The sequence below is a fragment of the Gasterosteus aculeatus genome, chromosome 1 (assembly GCF_964276395.1).
Source record: "Gasterosteus aculeatus chromosome 1, fGasAcu3.hap1.1, whole genome shotgun sequence".
Lineage (NCBI taxonomy): Eukaryota > Metazoa > Chordata > Actinopteri > Perciformes > Gasterosteidae > Gasterosteus > Gasterosteus aculeatus.
In genome coordinates, this window is record NC_135688.1 from 11,105,684 (window position 1) to 11,126,802 (window position 21,119).

Consider the following 21,119-nt stretch of genomic DNA (forward strand, 5'->3'; position numbering starts at 1 on the left):
TATCCTAATTATAAAAAGGTTTCATGAGTGTGGCTACTAAACCAGACCTGGGACGGCTGTTGACATCAAAGCACAATTCAGAAAATATCTAAAATTGGTATTAAAGAACTGAGCAAAGCTGCTTTGCTTTGAGTTGACTATTAATAACTCAGCTATGAAATAGAACAGTGCCAAAATGACGACGGCAATGTGCCGTTTTCTGCAACACATATTATCTTCCAAGACATCATTTTCACACGAAAAACTCCAGCAGCCCCAGTGGACAAGTGAAAGGGGAGGATTGAGGGAACACAGCATGACCAGCCTACTTATAGCACAACGCTGTGTTGACGAAGTATTTTGTTTAGGTTTGAAACGTTATCACGGGTCAGACAATAGACCTGTATCCACGTATCGATGCCACCCAGAATACAGCCCTTACCGATGCGCTCATCAGACGCGCCGGAGCGGCACACGGTCAGCGGTCCGCGGCGTGCGCCACCCGGCCTGTCATCTTTGTCTTTGTCGCCCTCCCGGTGCCTTAAAGCCCGGATTCAGGAACCGGGTGGAGTTTTCCTCTATTAATAGAATAGAGAATCAAGAGCTGCGATCGCGTTTCCAGTCCCCGGTCCCCGATCCTTTCAAATATACATATATATATATATATATTTTTAAAGTGTAATCCCGATTTGTGCAAAACGGCGCCGGCGTTCCCAATAAATATGATCGCATCAATAAATGACGGTCACATGAGCGCGATTAAAATAATGTAGGCCTAATCATTTAAAGTGCGTCTGTGGGTGTTTATGTGTGTGAAAGAGAGAGAGAGAGAGAGAGAGAGAGAGGGAGAGAGGGAGAGAGGGAGAGAGAGAGAGAGAGGGGGAGAGAGAGAGAGAGAGAGGGGGAGAGAGGGAGAGAGGGAGAGGAGCGGCAGAGCTGATCCGTTGTGGGATTAACTGAAGCGCACGCAGACAGTTCAGGCTGGATTTAGCCACGAAATACATGCAAATTGACAGCTGCACCGGTCCCCACCCGCAGCCCGGCCGGGTGTCTAGAGGGGGGGGGGGGGCGTTTCATTTACGTCCGGGAGTACCCCGACCACTCTGCCCGCGTGTCTCTCGGAGGGCATACACGCCCAGTCTTTTATCGTTTGCGCTCCAGGTGGCCTTTCTGCACGCATGACAGTCGCATGTTACCGCCTGGCGTGCATTTAAAAAAAAAGGGGGGGGGGGGGGGCATTTTGACAGGACATACACGCGTGTGTTTCTTCAATTTGCCATTCATAAACTGCTCATACGATGTAATGGTTCCAAAAAGTCCCAGGAGGAAAGGGATATCTCGCCCCCCGTCCCCGTCCCCGTCCCCGTCCCCGCGTCCCCTCGTCCCCCAGCCCCCCCCACGGGCACCAGCGGTGACAGAAACGCCCATATCTCACTGTGGCACTGAGAATGACACCCACAACAGCTGTGACCGGACTGACACCCCTCCCTAGACGGTGTGGTGGTCCAACAATAACCTTTGCGTTATGTCGTCTAGCGGGCTAAAAGTAGCGAACGAGCCGATACTCACTGTCATCATCTCCGCAGCTTCCTCAAGACATCGCGCAGCGTAAATCCCAGCTGTTAAGACCGCGGCGACGGGTGCCGACTTCCTGTCAAGCGGCGGCGTGATTTTTTAAGGGCGGTTGTCGGTGGGTCCGGCTTCGGCGGAGGAATGACGGAGAGCCGGTGGATCACCGGGCACGGTCATCGCTCTGGAGCGAGTGAGCCTCGTCCCCGGCGGAGAGGACCGGAGTCTTTGGGTTCCTGCCCGCCCGCCCGGATTGGACACAATAACGTAGATATGCGTCTTGGAATCGCAGCAGGTCCACGCCGCTTCTTTCCACCCCTCCCCCCGGGCACGCACGCACACACGCACGCACGGACACACGCGCGGGGAGGGGGATGCCCAGCCGGTCCACGGACTGCGCGCCTTCTCTCGCTCCCACCGCCGCCAAGTGGGGGAATAAATACGCACGGAGTAAAGTGCGCCCCCCTCTCCCCCCTCTTGTGCACCCGCTTTTTTTTCTTCACACAACCTTAATTTCTCGGTTATTACCTAAGAAACGACACTCAGAGCCCGCGTGTTGTGTCCCCCCCCTCCCCCTCTGTGCTGCGCGCTTGTCTGCCGGCAATAAAAGCCGTCTCTCTGTCGCAGACCGCAGCTCGGAGGAGAAAGTGACGACAGAACGCAACTAAAGCCCATCCTTCTGCACCCAGTGACCCTGCAGAGAGGGACGGGGGGACAAAGCGTCGGTAGTGGGGCTTTAGATACATATTTTAATAACACCAACAAAGGCAAACTTGAGAGGTCCAAACTTCAGACTGCTTCCTTCTAGCGTTTTGATCCACATTTTCAAAACATATATATATATTTTTTTTATTTTTTATTTTTATTTTGATAGCTATTTGAGGTAAAGCCACTGCAGGTTTAATTTAAAGGTGGGCACAGCAGTGGAATATTAAAAAGACCACTTTTCAATGTACAAAAGATACATTGCTCTAAAGCACAAAGGGCACTCATCACGTATCACACACTGCTTGCAGACTTAGATGACCTGAGTGGCATCCATCCTCAACGGGGCACGACGAGCTCACAATCTATTCACCTATAAAGGTTAACTTCAACACACTGGCATTCTGCCTCTGCTGATACTTCCTAGAGTTTTGTATCAATGTCTAACCTCTCAACTCGGTACAAACCACCACACACTACAGCTTTGACTATTTTAAACCCATTTAGACAGAAACAAACTGAGAATATTATTAACTACATCAAGTATTGATCAGTCAGCCAGCGGCAAATTATCCAGTTGATATATTGATAATCTATTGATCATACACAGCATATGTGTTGGAATTATGTTGTTCGTTTATTTCGCATTGCTTTTCACTGGAAAAACAAAAACGTAGTAGACATATGAGTAAACACACACGTACACACACAGATGGCAGCTGCAGTGTCAGGACTGAAGAGGGGTTAACACCAACACGGTATGATATCTTCATGTCGCATTCTGTTCCCTTTTGCAGCAGCTGGTAATTTACATATTTCGTAAAAGGGGATCAAGTTAAATGTTAGTGACAAACAAATGTCGTCCACAGTTGGAGTAAAACACACTCCAAAGCTTTTGTATAATAAGCGTCATGATTAAAAAGTGAAACTGCGTCTCTCGAGTGGCACGGGACAAACATTTGGAAAACACGGCCCTCTCTCTGCGCCGCCGGCCCGGCTCAGCCTAGATTTCAGATATCGTGCCACGGTTCTATTAAAGCAGCACAAAGGCCAAAAAGCCGTCCGTGTACCAATGGAGCCGCGTACTTCAAAGACCCCTGGCTGAGCGTCTCCCTGCACTGCAGTAGGGACGGCACTAGTGGGGATCTCCCCAAAGAGAAGTCAGCAGGAGTCCAGCCAACTGCCCCCCCCTCTCTATTCCCCCCCGCACCCCCCACGTTCCCCATTGCTGCCACTGCTTTCAACTCTCTTATCAGCCCTTCCACTCCTCCCCTCTGCGTTTTTGCCCCAATTCCCCAAACATTAATCGGTCATCGTGAAGTAAATCGGAGACGTGTGCCGAATGCCTCTGAGGAGGATGAGCTACTTTTTTTTTTATCTTGGAGAAAATGGGAGGACTTTAAGTTCATGTGCTCACCAGGCAATTAACCGATCATTAACTTGTCAACAGGAGGCCGATGTTGTTTATGCCACTCTTCCGCACATACATTCACGGACACAGTGTGCGTCCTTTGAAGTTTGCGTTTCCCTTCCGCATCAACGCTCATTGAGAATAGTTTTTTGACGTGGCGTCCTTCCCCCCCCCCCCCGCGGTGAAATAACAAAAACAGCAACAAACCCAAAGTCAGGAGCGCCATATGAAGATGTCCATGATATGCTACTTCAAAGCTGTTAAAGCCACGTCTCATTCACACCTGGAAGAGATGACTTTACTTTTGATTGAAAGGCTGGTCAAAGAGAGTTCACCGTGCCCTACGAAGGCACCCGCCTCGCCCCCCAAAACCCAATCTGTCGAGAGGCAGAGGTGAAGTGACTGTCAAGCTGCCATTCAATGGGATTTACCAATCGCCGAGGGGCAGAAACAAGTGGAAAAAACTGCCAGGTGAAGATCCACAGTATTCGGAAAAGCGTGGCTCTATCTGTGTGCCTAACAGTCCATCCACAGCAGCTATCTGGCAGGAATCACCCAAGGCCCATTACTGACAGAGAGATAAGGCTCGGAGAAAAGAATGGCCCTCCGATAATACCAGAAAGCCAGGGAACATCTTCCTCTGCTTGTATCTGTCTCACGTCCGTTTGAAAAAAAACACGGAGCTCTTTGACACTTGGTGAGAAATTGAAACTGTCTCTGCCGTGTCAGGAACTCGGCAACTCTAACGGAGAGACACCGAAATTGACCTTGGAGGATTCAACCCCCGACGTTTTCCTCCCCCCCTCTCTTTTCATGGGTCGAGCTGAAGAGCTCATCTCGAAAGACGACGGGGCCGAAAACAGACGACAGAGAATGAGGCGTCCGAAACATGACTGGTCTGGTACAAGACCGGACCTGCAGACGGGAAATGTCTGGTCTGGTTATGTGAGACACGATGCCACGAGAGGCCGGACTGTAGACTCAATTCAGGTCTCCCACCATGTCGTGTCTTGAAAAAACTGACTGTCAAGAAAAAGGTATTTTTACTTTATGCATATCTTTAAACGTATCCCCTAAAAACACTTCTACCATTGAAAAGACTCGTCTACACAATCTCCTTACGGTTTGTTACCTAAAGCCAGGAAGAGTCCTATTTGTACTAAAGGCTCAACGAAAGTGATGCCTACTGTTTTATTACATTTACCAACCTATTACTGTCCTTTGTGTTTCATCTTGGTCATTCTAGTCCAATTTAACAGACCAGAACATTGAACTTTTCCTGACAATGTTGTATTTTCATATAAATAAATCCTCTATGGTATTGCAGGGCTTAACTTAACCAGTCTCTCTCTCTCCCTCCCTCTCTCTTTATATATATATATTTAAATAGGCCATAATTTTCTTAAAACGTGTAAAATATGCAACATGCACACACAGCGCTACACAAGTCAGTGTGTGCCTCGGCACGCCAGCAGCAGCAGCAGGAGACAGGCTGTTTGGTGATGAATGGAGATGTCAGATGGACACAATAGAAGACGGCTCTTTAACTGGCCGACCGACTCGTCTTTCTAAGTAGAAACGGTGGTCAACCCGCTAAGACAGACCATCAATCTCCTCTCTAAATAAAAAGAGAGTTTACTCCGTTCAAACCAGACTGAGTGAGAAGGAGCGAAACAAAGGCCAGTGCATTTGTAGATGCTCTTCATTTTGCCTGCAAACACTTTACTTTATGGGCTACGATGCATGACCAGCGACACGCACCTTTGTATTATGTTTTATTAATAGTTTTTACACAGTCTGTCAAACAAAGCGCTTGAATTGGATTTCACCAGCAGTACCTGGCTGTAATATATTGATCTTTCCTTCCGTATTGTATATCAGCCAACAATTTTGCTTGCTAACGAAGTGTAAAATGAATTGCGAGAGCAACATCTTGTCCAATGTACATATAAGCATTTCACAGCTATTAGTTTAAAGTAAATGGGAAGCAGGGCTGCAGTATAATGTCGGCGTGCATCCTATCGAGCAAAGACTTCACTTAATCTGTCCTGGTTTATAGAGCCTGAACGGATGGTTCAGTGGAAGACAGCATTTCACACAGCCAAGCATTCACCAACAATCCATGAAACCAAACAATAATTACATAAAAGATCAGAATATATACTGTACATATGGCCATAACAGTAAAGAAAGTGAGAGCTGGAAACAAACAACGCTAAATGGGATGAAGGGGAGAGGCAATAGTATTACAGAGGGAGAGGAGGGGGGAAATCACGGTGATGAAGAAGTCGAGGAAGATGCAATGTTGCTAATGATAATGTTGACTGAATCACTACATAAACCGGAGTGATTACGGCAATGCTTGTGCCGATGAAAATGATCATGATGACGAGCCTAATTAGCCCAAAAAATTCAGCGTGGATACATATGAATCCACAGCGGAGGGAATGAAAAAGCAGAAGCATTTTATATAAAAGAAAAAAAGTAAAACTTGTGAGAAAAATTATAAATCCGATCAAAGATCACGCTGCTTTGTGGGGAGCTAAATTCAGGCCTAATGCATTTTTTTAAAGATATTATGACCAGCGACTGGAAAGAGATCTCAATCACGTGGAAGGGTGCAGGGCAGAGAGTCCATTTGCTCCACGGCCAGCACTGCCAATTAGAGGGAGAGAAGGGTGGGTTTGTAATGTGTTCAATGAGCCCTGCACGGAGACACGTCCTCCGAGGCTTCAGGACCGGGACCTTGTGATCGTCATGGCTCTAGTTGCTGCTTTACTCACAGCAGTCTGCAGCACAGTGCAATGACTTCTTTTCTCCTTCTCGCGCTACTGAAGTTTCCCTACATAGGGAAGAAAACTTCCACTTTGAATAAAATAATCACATATAGAGATGGAGACTGTGACAGCGTGTCAGGTCCCGATCAAAAGTCTCTCTCTGTGCTCCCTGCCCCCCCTCCATGGCTGTTTCTGTGCCCTGTCAGCACTATGCATCCACCCTACCCTGGGCTCAGCTCCACCTCTTGCAGTGCACAGATGTCCAAACGATTTACTGCCCACACCAAATTGGATCACTTCTCCGGTGTTTTGAGCGGGTTTTCGCACCTGCTGTTTTCCACCTTCTCTCATAAACGACTAAACATACAGTTGATTTAAGGGGCAAATTAAACCAGGGAAGCTGGAATAAAACAGACAAATTGTTTAACAGTTGCTATGAAAACAGGAGACGGTGCTCTTGTTTTGCAGCAAATCCACTTCCTACGTGCACATCTGTGTGAAGATTCCGTCTCTTAGGTTGTTTTGAAGAAAAGAGCCGTCGCCAGGTTTCAGTACTTGCTCAGCATCAACAAAGCCACCGATGATCTAAAGCTGGCACAGTTTGACCTCAGCAGCGGACATGTGGCCGTTCAGGTCTCCAGAGTGCTACTGAGGTGAAGCGCAATCTGACATCTGAGTGACACACCTCCCTTTTCTCATGTTGGTTGTGTATGCGTCAAATACACAACCAATAGTGTAAAAGACGTGCGTGTGTGTTTGTGCCGCTCGTCTTTCTGGTAACGCGCTTGTGAACCCTGAGGGATCCTGGCGGGTGGTGTCACACGCCAAGATCAATTATTGATCCCTCCTACACTGCCAGTTGTGAGATGATACTGCATCACACTCGGTGGCTTCATAACTCATCATTGCAAAGATGGCAAGAAAATCGCCCCTGCGAGGACAATTAAACAAAAGATCATTGTCGGTGGCTACAAAGTCGGAAATGGCAAAAGCCCGACCTCTTGGTTTCTAGCCGGCTACATAAAGGCCAATCTACTTCCTGTACTGGCTGCAGGATGTGGAGTACAATTGTGCCTTTTAGAATCATCCAATATGGACATCATTTCCAAGGCTGGCCAACAGTACACATTCTCATAGACATACATTTACTGTTACACATATTTAAAATGTATTCACCTTTTAGAGTTCCAACCATATTTTAAGTGTCATTGCAACTCGACTCATACTGAGGCTTTGTGGAGGATCCGTGCACACAGTCGCGGTGAACACGTGATTGACGTTGTGAATTCAAATAAAAAGACTTTTGAACATTAAGTGACAATTAGGAAAAATCAGTGTTGGGTTTAAAATAAATACTTAGGATGGAAAACACGTAAAAATCACTGGAAGTGACCAATCTTTATGTTCAATCAATAGGCTGTCCAATGCAAAACCTGTTATCTTTGCCGTCTTATTTTCTCACAGTAATTATGTTTTTTCCACTAACAACAACAGCTGAATGTTTATTTGTATCACTGCATGGGCATATTGTCTTTCTTATTTGCTGTATATGTTATTTTTAAACTTTAGAGTGAAATGTTTTATTTATTGTGTCTCCTGAAATGATTTTTGAGTAATATCCCAGACTTTGGATACATTTTTCTCCTGTCTTTCTTTCAATTTGCATTAATTGCACTGCACCTTCTCTAATATAGTATTTTTGTTCTCCATCCTTTCAGCGAATAGCCTCACTAATCGTTTCCTCAGTTCCTAAAAAGCACGGTAATGTAATTAGCCCGAGCCGAATGGAGAGCACAAACTCATTCACTGTCCTCCTTTCTCTTTCTCCCTTGCAGAATGCAGAATTAAATATACCGTAATACAAACTATGACTACTGTTTTTGCCACCTTACAGGTAAATACTCTTGTAATTAAATCAGAAAATCCTACTGATTTACAGGTAGTTGTTAAACGCACAGTATGTAATTTGTGCCGCTAAATGTCTCCCACAGGGTTTTTCACTGTGGGATCCTGGGAATCATTACATCACGTTAAGTCGTGTTGTGTAATGTTAATTAACTTTAATAAAATAGCTGCAACTAACATCTTTCTCCATCTTGGGATTGCCACATCAATAGCATTTGCAAATGTTTGCCAATGTCTTCCAAAAGCGCAGCCATTTCCATTTTCATGCTTATTATTTTCTAATATCATCAGGTGCATTTTTACACACTTGACACTGAGTACTGACCCTGTTATATACTTGACTTCATAGTCAAATTTAATATACTAATACTACTTTGCTTTTCGTGTCGGTGTCTATTACTCAGTTTCTGTAACTGGATAAATTATGATCTTTACAACCACGTTTTTCACCAGGCTTTCGTAGCTGAACAACCCTTTTCCTTCAGGGGGTCATAGATATTCACAAAGAAACCATTGCGAGCTCAACGGGTCCTATCACTGATGTGCACGTCAAACACACAGCATTTGTCAGTTTCCGCTTTTTTCTACTGATTTGAAAAACGTTTTTTTCTTACAAATTCTTTCTTCTCTCTCTTAGATACGAAGGTAACGTTGCACATTTAGTGCCAGAAAAACGTAATTGATGCAAAGCTAACTGAGTTCAAATCAATTATGCAGCATATTCACACTCCCCCTTTAGAAGAAGAAATAAAGTAAGACACATTCAGAGATTAGCAAAATTATAAAGTAATTGAGGAGACAGTGGAGGAAATGAGATGAGATTATAGCAGTTTAAATCATAATAGCCTTCCTTTTGAAGTGGATTATATAATACAACAGTGATGATTAGAGCTAATCCATGACCACTGAGCATGGATAACGGGACAATCAATGGAATAGATTTCTATGAAAGAGCGGTTTAGTTTCTGTAATTACATCTGTCATTTGTTAATAAAACCCGCTGGCACTGGCTTTGTAATTGTACCTTTGCTATGTTAACCGATGGCCAGGTGGATCCGCAGGGCAGATGATCAGAGAAAGGCGTTGAATGAGATCCAGCAGATACTCAAATATTTGTGACTAAAACGATGCTAAGCCAGAGCGGTGGGCAGTTTGATTTTTTCTTCTAAAATAAGACTAATTCACCCCATGGCTCCTGCAGAAAACCTGACTCTGGAGCTTTGGACATTTTCTTGACTGAAAAGCAATAACATACAAAAGGCAATCCAGGCTGAACTGTTGAGGGAGCCATAATGGTAAGCAGCCACTTCCGCCGAGATGAATTCCCCGTCAGAGGCCGTGCCGAAAGCCCAGGAACTCGAGTGCGAGGACGGAACCTCGGCCGTTTTGGCCCAGAGTTTACCTGGACGGGAGCGTATCACCTCCTTCACGACGAGCATGACAAGTACACCTTCCCACATTCAAAGCGACTCATGGGCTCCCTGTCATTCGTCACATTTTACCTTCATCAGAGCCTGTGAATGAAACACTCGCATGTCTTTTTTCACAGATTTTGCCGCCAATTCTTCTCGCTCTATATTCTTTTGTATTCTACATTTGCCACCTCTCTTCATCTGCCTCCTTCAGGCTCCATCTCATATGCACTATGCAGGCTGGGAGGGTGCTGGGAGTAAATACGCAAGAGGGCATCAAGCCTACAGCTCCCTGGCAGAGGCAGGGCGGAGGGACCATCAGCCGAATATTGAGAATGATGAAAACCACCCCGACAAAAGGAATCAGACAGCCAATGGACCTTGCAATAGAGTGTGTTGAATCATTCAAAGGCTAAACAATAGGGTGCACATCAATACAGTATTGATGGTGACCGTGTGCATGCACCTGTGTTTGTCTGTGTGCATGACTTTGCAACTTGGTGCTTTATTTAGCATAATGTTGCCCGCTCAGGAACAAATGTAAGTCATTTGAAAGAGTTTTCCCTGTGCACCACTTAAATGGATCTTGATTGTTGTTATTTATGGACAAGGCCGCTCACTGGGAGATTATGGTTGAAACTACTACACATATCACGTGAAATAGGAGATGAAAGCTAAATAAAGCGCACGTTGATTTACATTTGAAATCGTTGCTTGTTTACCAGTAAATAAACTGAATTATGCTTTTGCTGCTAATTGTGATGGTAGGAAGTTGAAATAATGAGGAGGAAAAGACAGGACTGGCTGTGTTAGTTTTATGTAAACATGCTGCAATTTTAATGGCAACTAACATCCTTAGCAGTCCCCCCCTGTGAGGAACGGAGGTGGAGGGGGGAGGATGTGGGAGGCTTTCAGACCACTTTGCTCCTTTTCAATCTGTCAATTTCGCCCTGCTTTTCCCATCCTCCCTCGCTCCTCTTCTTCCCGTCCTCTTTCACCTAAGGTCTACTCATGCATGTTATCACTAAGCTGGCAGCGGTGGGGGGGCTACAGAGGAATTCTCAAGGCACAAAATGCTGCCCCAATGCAATCCACCCCTCCACACTCCGTCTGTGTTTTCACTGCCATCGCTCCACAGCTGTCCTCCACTCCCCACTACGTTTACCATTATACTATTATCCCTGCCTGGAATCCAATGTACTAACTAATGAGCTCCCACTCTTCTCTCCATCTCCTCGGCATATTGAAAGGCCGGCGATGTTCTGTTAGCTGGGGGGTAAAAAAAAAAATACTCGGATAAGCAGAGCGTAAATCAAACAGGTGTGAAAGGTTTGCATGACTCCCAGGGGAACCAAAGCGCTGCGACTTAATCCACAATCCTGCGCCCCTGCACCTGCTGCTGGCACTCCATTATACACCCCTGCAGTCAGCGTGGCACGCTGTGGCATATGCCTGGTGTGCGTGCCAGTCACCTGGTAGTGCTGCATTGACCCTGCACTGCCACACTAAGACAAGAATCACTGCTTGGAATGAGTTCACGTGACATCAGATGCAATTTAATTGAATGAAGGAAATCAAACAAGCGGCTCCGCGTCCACAGAGAGACAGATTATTTGTAAGTACAAACTACATGAAGCATGTGAACTGAAGCCTCAGCTCCACTGAAAGGATAAAAATATTTTAGCAGAGGAAACCATCAGATCTGTGTGAAGATTCCTTGCATTAAATGTGAATTGAAACAAGGAAAAAAGAGCTTCATGTTCAACAGTAACATGACATTAAGTTATTGTGAAGCAGCCGGTTGTTGCTTGTGCATGCTTTATTCATGGTAGCAACAATAGATCACTGTGCCTCATAGCACTGCACTTTGGCATTCAACTTTTTAAAATCTGGCCTGCGGAGACAACACATAAAGTGCCTTTCTTGGAAGTCCTCCAATGACCTAAAATGACACATTGCTATTAATCTCAGTTCAGAAGATACAGCCTTACGGGCCTTTTTGGCCCCCAATATTACAAAAACACATTCTCACACTTACCTAGAGTGATATATAGCCCTGCATATAGTTTCAGTTGTACGTGTCAACCTTTTCAGCACTTATAGAACGTCTGCTGCTCCCCAATACAATGAAGGTGATTGGAATTTGGTTGAAAAAAAAACAGCAATACATCTCAGTTGCTATGAAATCACCATATATTCATAGAGTATATTGCTTTTCAGGCCAGTTGATGAGAAACAATGCAATCATCTTTGCTCAGCTGTGATACTCTCTTTTTATTTCGTCTTCCAGTCTCTACCTGCCTGTGCCAGACAACACAGTCTAAATGGTCTGTGTAGTAACTTCTCCTTGAGAAAGATGGAGCAACCAGGAATAAGAGCAGAGTTAATGGAGGACAACCTCCCTCTCTCTTTTCCTCTCACAGTTCTTCTCCATTCTCAGCTCATGTGCGACACTGAAAAATATGGAGGAGGGATGTGATGCATACTTGTGTATGTGACTATCTGCATGTGTTTTGGAGATTACTTGAGAACACAAAAAAACAAAGTCACAAATAGCGGTCGTAGATGCTTTATGCTCTTGTTCTGTCTTGCACCCGCACACACATAGAAGCAGGGGAAAGCTATGAAAGAAGCTACAAAATTGTGTGACATATAATCATAGAATTCAGTCAACATGTAAGGATAGATGTGGCAATAATAAATGCAACCGTGCTGGTGGAAAAATAGAAAGAGGTAGAGAAATTTAAAAAGCAGTGTAAATATTCCGATAGTGAGAAGCGGAGGTGATGAAGACAGAGAGGGAGAACAAGTTTTGAATAACCTCCTGCATCCCGGCATGCACAGCGTGAAGAAGGTGAGGTCATCTCTTGGGGGAGCCGGGGCTGAATTCCAATCACAACAATAAGGTCAACGGAGTAATCCCTGTCTGCTGAAATGTCACTGTTCCCCTGCTCTGACACGGCTCCCCGAGCACAGCATCACAACAACCAGCTATCGATCACGCACTAATTAGGAAAAGATGAGGCCTGCTGCAGAGGATACACAAGCGACACACAAATGTGAAGATGCACGTGCACAAGCTGACTAAATGTGTGTAAACACATATACGCACATGTGACTAAGATGTTGCATTTGCATTCAGTCTGCTGGATGGGAAGTCAGATGAGTGATCTTGACCTGCACTGAGCAGGAAAAGGAAATGGGACTGATTCGTTAGGGAGCACGCGCACACAAATGCAAAGAGGAATACGGAGGTATGTCTTGCCGCATTATTGGAATCAGTGGTGCTCCTGGGAAAAATGAGTGTGAATGGCACTAATTTAAAGCAGTGAGAAATGTGGATTATGGATTTGCATCAGATTGTGATTAGATTAGAGAACACAAGGAGCATGAGCTGCTGACCTCAGCTTCGCAGCCTTAATGGAAACTAAAGTCAGTCAATAATATGTTTATCTGTGTTTGTGTTTGTATATATGTCGTGTTTAATGCATGCACAACAGAGAAAGTGCCCCCCTTTGCGTGTAGATGCATGGATGTACACAAAAGCAAATAAAGATGAATAAGATCTTCTATAACAGTATAGACGTGAGTGTTGGTTTGACCGGAACAGCGTTTTCATAGTAACAACACCACTGCTAGTGTGTCTGTGTGTGCAGGTGTGCAAGAGTGTGTCTGCCGAAAGCTTGTGGAACAACACCTGTCCCCTCGTCAGGAAGACAAAGCTGAAGACATAAAACAAAAGAGAAAGAAATGCCTGCAGAGAAGCACATGTTACACAAATGTACAGGAATCTATCACAAAAAGTTAAAAAGAAGGAAATAACAACATGTTTTTGTAAGTATAAAATGATATAAGTGGAAAGGTGAGAAGAATGTTATACAGTACTAACTTCAAAACGCCACAGCGTTTTTTAGTCATTAACATCATTAACATAATGACTTTTATCAGCATTATGGTATTCCATGTGAAAGCGTGATTGATGAGGCTCGCTGCGGTGACATCATTACACTGATCAAACTCATTAACATTTGAACTACCTGGGTGCTTTGGTCAAAAGGACAAAGGAAAGGAGAGAGATGAGCAAAGCAAAGATATTATACAGTCTTGTTCACATGGGCGACACTCATAATACTGGAGGTGGTAAAGGTGGTAGGTTCATATTAGATGGAGACATAGTGTTCTGGGTTTTAATGGATAAATAAATGTATATGTTATTCCCAATAGTTCATCTTTCACCTCCATTCCTCCGTCCGTCTCACTTGCTTTCAGTCGATTACCCGGAGCAATTTGATAATATTCAGGCTGCCGGTCTGCTGACTAAGACACATTATCTATGCATCCACAGAAGATCACAAACAACAGCTTATTGCTCATAAAAGGTGGGCAGGTTTTAAACCCCCCCGTGCAAGATCTCTAACTGTCATTGCCTTCCTGCCTCCTGCTCACAGCAAACAGTAAACACATGGATGGATCGATGAGGGAAACATAGATGGCATAGAAGACGCCATGAAGATATAAGGGGCCAGTAGAGGGTTATTTGTAAAGATGGATGCAGTGATGGATGAAAAAGAAGGATGTATGGATGGGTAGGTGATGAGGGAGATTTATGTGAGTGGATGGACGATAGAGGTAAAATTTAATCCTATACCACAACAAAGACATATTGAGAGGTAGTGACAACTAATATATTGTGACATTGTCTCACGCTGTCTCATCGGCCGCCGCTACGCGCGCTTTGGGAAACAGTGTGAATTTGTGATGACTTTTAGCACTCAAATAAGAGGCTACGCATTCGGACTCAGTCGCAGTCAGCCATGTCGATGCATGCACAAAACTACAGCCCCAAAATGCAGCCATCAATAATGTCATCAAGTCCACCAGAGCCTTTTCTGCTGTGAGAGGATTCGACTTTGTCTGTTTAGCAGGTGAGAAGAAAGTGGAAGAGAACAGAAGAGTAGATAGAGGCCAACAAAAAGAATCACAATGAACAGCATGGCCTAAAAGTTATTTAGCTCATGAGCAAAAACCTACATCATCTTTGTGTGCATGTCTGCCTCTGTGCCAGTGCAGACAGGTGTAGCGTCAGCCCACTAAACCGGATGACCTCAGCTCACACACAGCAGGCTCTCACTGCCATTTCTACGCAGGTCACACGCTCCCTCTCGGACTCCATTCCAGCTTTTCACAGACGGATCTCTTCCCATCCACCAGTTCACTCCTCAGGCCTTTATGCATCGCTCCTCCTTGCTCCTGCAGCACCCTCAGGCCCCCCGGGGGACAACAGGCTGCTGGGTTGTCACGCTGCAGAGCCCTCATGAGATGGGAGGGGTGACAACGTATGTCCCTCCGGGGATCGGCCGGGGACAGAAGGCGAGATAGGAAAGCAGAGTGGAGGGATAGAGAAGAGAAAGAGACAAGCGAGGGCGGAAGTGATGGGATTTAACCACACAAGGTAATACAGTACGCGGGTGAAGACAAAAGTCCTAAACCACCCGCCCTAATTCCCATCCACAAAGCGATATATATTCTCTGTCGGTCTTGGCGGTTATGGTGCACATACAAGCGATGTCGTTGACTTTAATGCTCTGTTTTAGAATTCAGTGATGAAAAAAGGGAGCTTCTGTCTGCCGTAGGCCATATTCTATGGGGCCTGAAGGATGAGTCAAATACACAGAGACACAAGATTGATAGTGGAAGTGTGAATGAAAGAAAGAAAGGCCTCAGCTGAATTACATCACTGAATCATTCATGGTTTCCATGGTACAATGCATATGCTAAAACAACAAAGATTTCAAAATACAAAACAACAGATAATACCAGCAAAATTAGGCTCAACGTTTAATGTGAGAATTTATCGTGAATTATCAAATAATGGCATCATGTAAACTCTCATTCATAATTTCTAACGATGGAGGAGAGAGTAAGTGGAACAGGGACGCTGTCCAGTAAACATGACAATCTACAGTGTGTATCTGTGTCATTTGCCTCCAAGCCTCGGTGCTGGCCAGCCTGTCTCCGGGGCCCCATCTGGGTAACCATAGTGATTGAGCAGTCCCCATTTCTGTGTGTTAGTGTGGTCCTCCCAGTGGGCTGTGGCGTGTGTGTGTCCACGAGTACATGTGTGTTTCTGTAGTCTCACCATCGGCAACAACACTACAGGTTGGTATTACACTCAATACAAGAGCTCATTAATTCCCTCAAACGGCTGCTGGCTAACGCCCACTGTCCATGGGATGCTTTAAGACAAGGTGGTGGGTATAGTGGTCTGCACTTGTGTTGGTCTGTGGGTGTGTATGGTATTTGGCAGATCTGCATCACTTTTCAGGGTTAGGGTTAGTGGACAGGGCAGGGTGGCATGTACATTAAATTAAGGGACAGCACATTGAAGCTCAGCACACTTGTATTTGGGACATGTGGACTTTGTAATGGGGCACAGGTTAGAATGCATCAGTCCCTCTTCAAATGTATATATTTCCACATGTGTGTGTGGGTGTATGCTGGACAGCATGATAGCAGATTCAGATTGGTAGTGCACACACTACTACATAATTACGTATCCCTCCCTCCCGTATCAGTCTAGTGTTATTACTGACTGACTCTCCTGCACAGCCTCAACAGCAGGTCTGTGAGGATTCAACGCAAGTATTTCCTCGTTGTTACAGTGCGAGTAGGAGGAGGCAGCAGCGTGACAACCGATGTTGTCAATCTTCGGCAGTAGTATAAAGGTTGGACCACAGAGTCTGTCACGTTTTAATGAGCAGGTCCATCTTTTTGTCCACTTTCTATCTGTCTTTAACTCTGAATAAGAGAGACAGCATTATTCCCTCGAACTCACCTCCAGTCCATTACTTATGACTCAGACAGGCAGAGCATCTTCAGAGCCCTCAACTAAAGACTCATTGAACTCGCAGCACTTTGCTTCTTCCAAACTTGCCTGTCTGATACCAAGACTGCCAGAAAATACGTATTCCGCCCAACACTTCCTTATTTAAATGCAATTTGTCCATGCTCGTAAATGGACATATATTGAAACATTCAGCTCAGTACCAGCACGAACACGATCCACCTCTCTCTCTCCTGCACAGAAACACACACAGATATAGTCTTAAAAATGATTTTTTAGATGATTTTCCTTGACAGGTAGAAATGTTAGAAACAAACTATTTCTAAGACAAATCCAAACTCATGCGAGTTCCTTCCGTGAAAAACTAATAAGAGAATTAGAGACCGAGATGGCAAGGGAGAGATGGGAATCACGACAATAGAAAATAATACATTTATCATCCGTATTGTGGGTTAAGTTGAGAGCACTCCAGAAACTCTGTTCAACCGGTCACAAGAGGCCTCGCGGGGAGCAAAAAGAAAGAGGTTTGGAAGAGCTGATCGACAAATCAGCCATCCTTGGACTAAAGGGACAAGACCCGAGTAGCGTAAGCTGACCGGCAAACTGCCTGACGCATCAATCATCCCGGTCCTACGGGACACAACCTGTACAGGAAGACGCAGCTGGCAGACCGGCACGGGCCGGCAGGTTCATTGGCACACGTGCAGCAGTTGCAAAAACTGATCTGACACGTCCGTCGAACAGGGAACGTAAAGATGAACCTTTACATGCAAACTGACAAGAAAGACAAAATATCCATGTGAAGCGGATAGAACATGCGGTGAAAGACACATTTAAAAATGAACAATGTAACACGGTTTAATGTACATAAGCACATTCATGCAATAGGCAGGCGGCCCTATGCCTCTGTGCACGTCTTACACGCTTCACCCGAGGGAAATTAAACAATATCAGTAATCTCTCGTCCTGTTCCAATCATACTCCCGTGAGTCGATGTAAGAGTTTGAATGTGGTTGTGCACTTATGAGCGTGAAGGAAAGAGAGAGGTGAGAAAGGGACGGAATGGACGGAAATATCTGGGGATGCATGTACCGCACACTCTGCAAGTATATGTTAATATGTATATGAGTCGGCTGCAGTGTCAGCGGGTGCACAACAGGATTTTACGACGAGAAGCACACATTTAAATGGGTGTGACTTTGTGCACCACTGACACTTCCAGACCAATGTATTAGTTTGTTTGTCCCGAGCTTGTTTAAAAAGCTGAAGAGATGAAAATCTCCACCGCTTCAGGTGTTCTGCCGACAGTTTCTCTTTATTTCTCTTCACGGGTGGCAAACTGGAACTACTCAAACAGTGAAGAGTTGTGTGATTTTTCCCATAGTAGCAAGTTCCTCGCTTTAAGGAAATAAAACAGATGAATAAAAATGACTCAAAGACATAAACGCAGCCTTTGATAAATCAGGAGTGCCCGTAAAGATGATCTTGTTTACACATGCTAACAGCCATATTCATTCATTCGTTTCATTCTCTTTCTAATGCGGGAAATGGAGGCAGGGACAGAGTAACGGATTACAGCTCAGTATCAGATCGGCATTACGGCTCCGAATCCTCCACCCACACAGGGATTAGCACGGCGGAGAGAAACCAAGCGTTAGCATTGTTGCCTAATAAAATGGCCCTCATGTAGGGAGGCATTTAGGAGCAATGAGTGACTACAGAACACATTCAGCAAACTGGTATATGAAAGCCATGCATCACGGTGACGGAGTACAACCCATCTGCTGGCTTCCTCAGCGGGAGACGCGGCTCGCTGACTGGCTCGGAGAGGAGGACCATTTCTTGGGTTCACGGTGGAAAATTGCGACGTAAAGGCAGGAAGTGTAAACTGAATGAACGAATCTGCCCTTTTATGACAAGGTAATTGATAATTGATTGAATGATTTTGTAATAAATCAAATTTCCGTTTTCAAACTGCTTTACCAATTAGACCAATATGGGGGATCGCCGCAATAACGCGATACGTCCATAAGCCTCTTTTGCCAAACAGCCAGCCTGGTCTCGTTTGATTACATTTGAGAAGCCGGGTCCCTACTACTACTATTTGGCATTTTTCCTTGACAAATTCTCTGCAGATAAGCTAAGTTAGACGCAAAAATAGATTTTTGTTATCATTGTGTACGCTCGACACACAAAGGCGATCGGACGAGTCTTCTCACCTTCGGGGAAGCAGAATTGCTGCTAATATGAGACAGAGAAGGAGGGAAGATGAGGGGTGAGTCAGTGTGAGCAAGTGAGGGACAGAGGACAATGATGAGTGTGGTTCAGCTGTGTTAATAGTTCTGCCCCGGTTGGCTCTCTCTCCCCACCATGTCAGGCCTAAATGATTTATTGGCTATTTAGAGATAGCTGGGCTACTGAATGTACGCAGTCCCTCACACACTACTGAGAGAGAGAGAGAGAGAGAGAGAGAGAGGATTGAGGCACCAGGTAGAGACAATTCAGGTGTGGATCATTGCTCAAACAACCCACCAGAGAAAACAGAGGGAATTGAGAGGTGGGAAGGAGGGCAGGCAGAATGGAGGAGTGACCGGAAGGAGAAGCAGAATTGGGGAGGAGAGGAGGGAGCGGTGATGAATGCGGAGAGACACAGATGAGACAGAGGGCTGGGAAGCAGGAAAAAAGAAAACCTGCGAGAAAGTAAAAGGGGAGGACAGAGTGAGTGAGGGAAGGAATGAGGAAGAGCGAGGAAAGGGAGATGAAAAGAAGGATAAGAGGAGGTTAGCACTTTGATCTGGACCACAGAGCATTGGTATTCACTTTTAGTGCCTCCTTCTCCGTCCCCCTCATTCCTAAGCTGCCCCGTTGACAGCGCACAACACCTTTTCCTCATTTCTCATCCGCTATTAACGACAATAACCGGCTCCGATTATTGATTTGCAGTGACAAACCTGTTTGTAAAAGTGCTTCTGAATAAATGTATAGATAAAGCAAAAGTGCAACTGGACAAAGTGGTTTGATGACAAAGAGTTGTTATACATTTTTTTCAAATTATGTGAAATTCGAATCAACGTTTTATTACATTTATTTGACCATAGTAAGAAATTAAGCTACTCTGTAATTGTGGCCACTGGTGCTGTTGATGTGACAGTAAACATCCTCCTTAGAACTGAATATTTCAGCAATCCAGCATTTTTCACCCGATTTGTTTCTCTTTCTCTGTCTGTGTATCAGCCGCTCCAAAAGGTTCAGTCGAGCAATTACATGAAAAATTTACGCCGCCAAGGTTTTCCTCACAGTTGTCTTTCATCCTCCTCTTCCCTTTCGAGTAACACTTTCATCCTCCATCTAGAAATCACCTTCAACTCATCTACAAGTCAACCTCTGGAAACAACAACACTCTGTCATCACTTCTCTTTGTTCACTTGCCAAAAACATTTATCTTTATTCTCTATTCAATAGTTTTTAGAGCATTGCAAGGAACAGTTGAAGCTTCTGTTTTTTTAAAGAGTCCTTAAATTGCTCATTTAAATATCCTGATCACCACACATATCAAAATACATTCAGGATTCCCTATTGTTAAAATGGTACATTTTATGTACTTCGATTGTTTCCCATTTCATTTAAACAACCAGTGTCTCTCATACTGCTCTATCATCCGTCCTGGGTGCTCGCGGTCAGCCGATCAAAATGCACGAAGAGGCGATCTGACTGTTCTACAGCCAAGAGCAGGACGAAAAACAACAACATCAGCAACACAGCGTCAGAGGAAACAAAGAGCGACCGGCCGCGACAATGGGCAGAAACAGCTTCGCCGCCACATATTCTCCACTAAATGAAGCAGGATTTCCTTTTCACGGTCTTTTGTTTTCACTTCCAACGGCTGCCACTTCTTGGCTTTTACCTCTGCGGTGCTTCAGTGGCAGATTCACCTCCAAGCAGCCGGACAGTAATGGGATTAAATGAGGGAACCACTAACCGGGGTGGGACACCTGTCATTAAAAACCTCACAGACCACAAAGTGCATATGCAATGTGGCCATGTGGGTACAAGAAACGTCCGCTACGTTTATCTACAGAACATTTATAATGTGGCTCACATAGGACCCCTGGTATTTAGATAAAATACCTCTCCTGCACGCGACATTTAATGCTAATGACCTGACCAAACAATCATATTAACCAATTTAAAATATGCACGTACATTATTTCCGACATCTTTACTGAAAGAATGTTGCCTATCCAACATCTGTCGCTGGTGAGAGCTGCAATAGTCCTGGATCTCATAGTATCTGTTACAAGTAAGGCATCCATTTAATTGTTGCTGCATATTCAAAATCAAGCTGCTACAAAGCGAAATGGTTAAGCTTTTTTTCATTTAATCCTCCAACAAGGTTGAAAGGATAAACCACTTTAAGCATTGAATCCTTGCAACCCATTTCCTCAAGTACCGGATGGAACAAATTACAATTTAAACCTTTTTTAAACCACTACGGAAAACACCCAAAACATCATTCT

The 21,119-nt window shown here is 44.8% G+C and overlaps 1 protein-coding gene across 7 annotated transcripts in view; it reads right to left on the reverse strand.

The window, feature by feature from the left end:
* The window catches only part of schip1 (schwannomin interacting protein 1), a 151,423-nt gene that overhangs the window by 31,735 nt on the left and 98,569 nt on the right, over window positions 1–21,119 (reverse strand). Inside the window, exons 1-2 of one of the 7 annotated variants that reach the window (XM_078098339.1) lie at window positions 1,549–2,144; window positions 422–557 (exon numbers count right to left, since the gene is read on the reverse strand). The exons of 4 other annotated variants lie outside the window; for them this stretch is intronic. In XM_078098339.1, coding sequence (XP_077954465.1) covers window positions 422–433 — 12 coding nt within the window. In that variant the 5' untranslated portion in view covers window positions 434–557; window positions 1,549–2,144. Of the gene's footprint in view, window positions 1–421; window positions 558–1,548; window positions 2,186–21,119 lie in introns of those variants that run through there. 2 more of the 7 variants (XM_040164745.2, XM_040164660.2) reach the window with 2 other exon arrangements.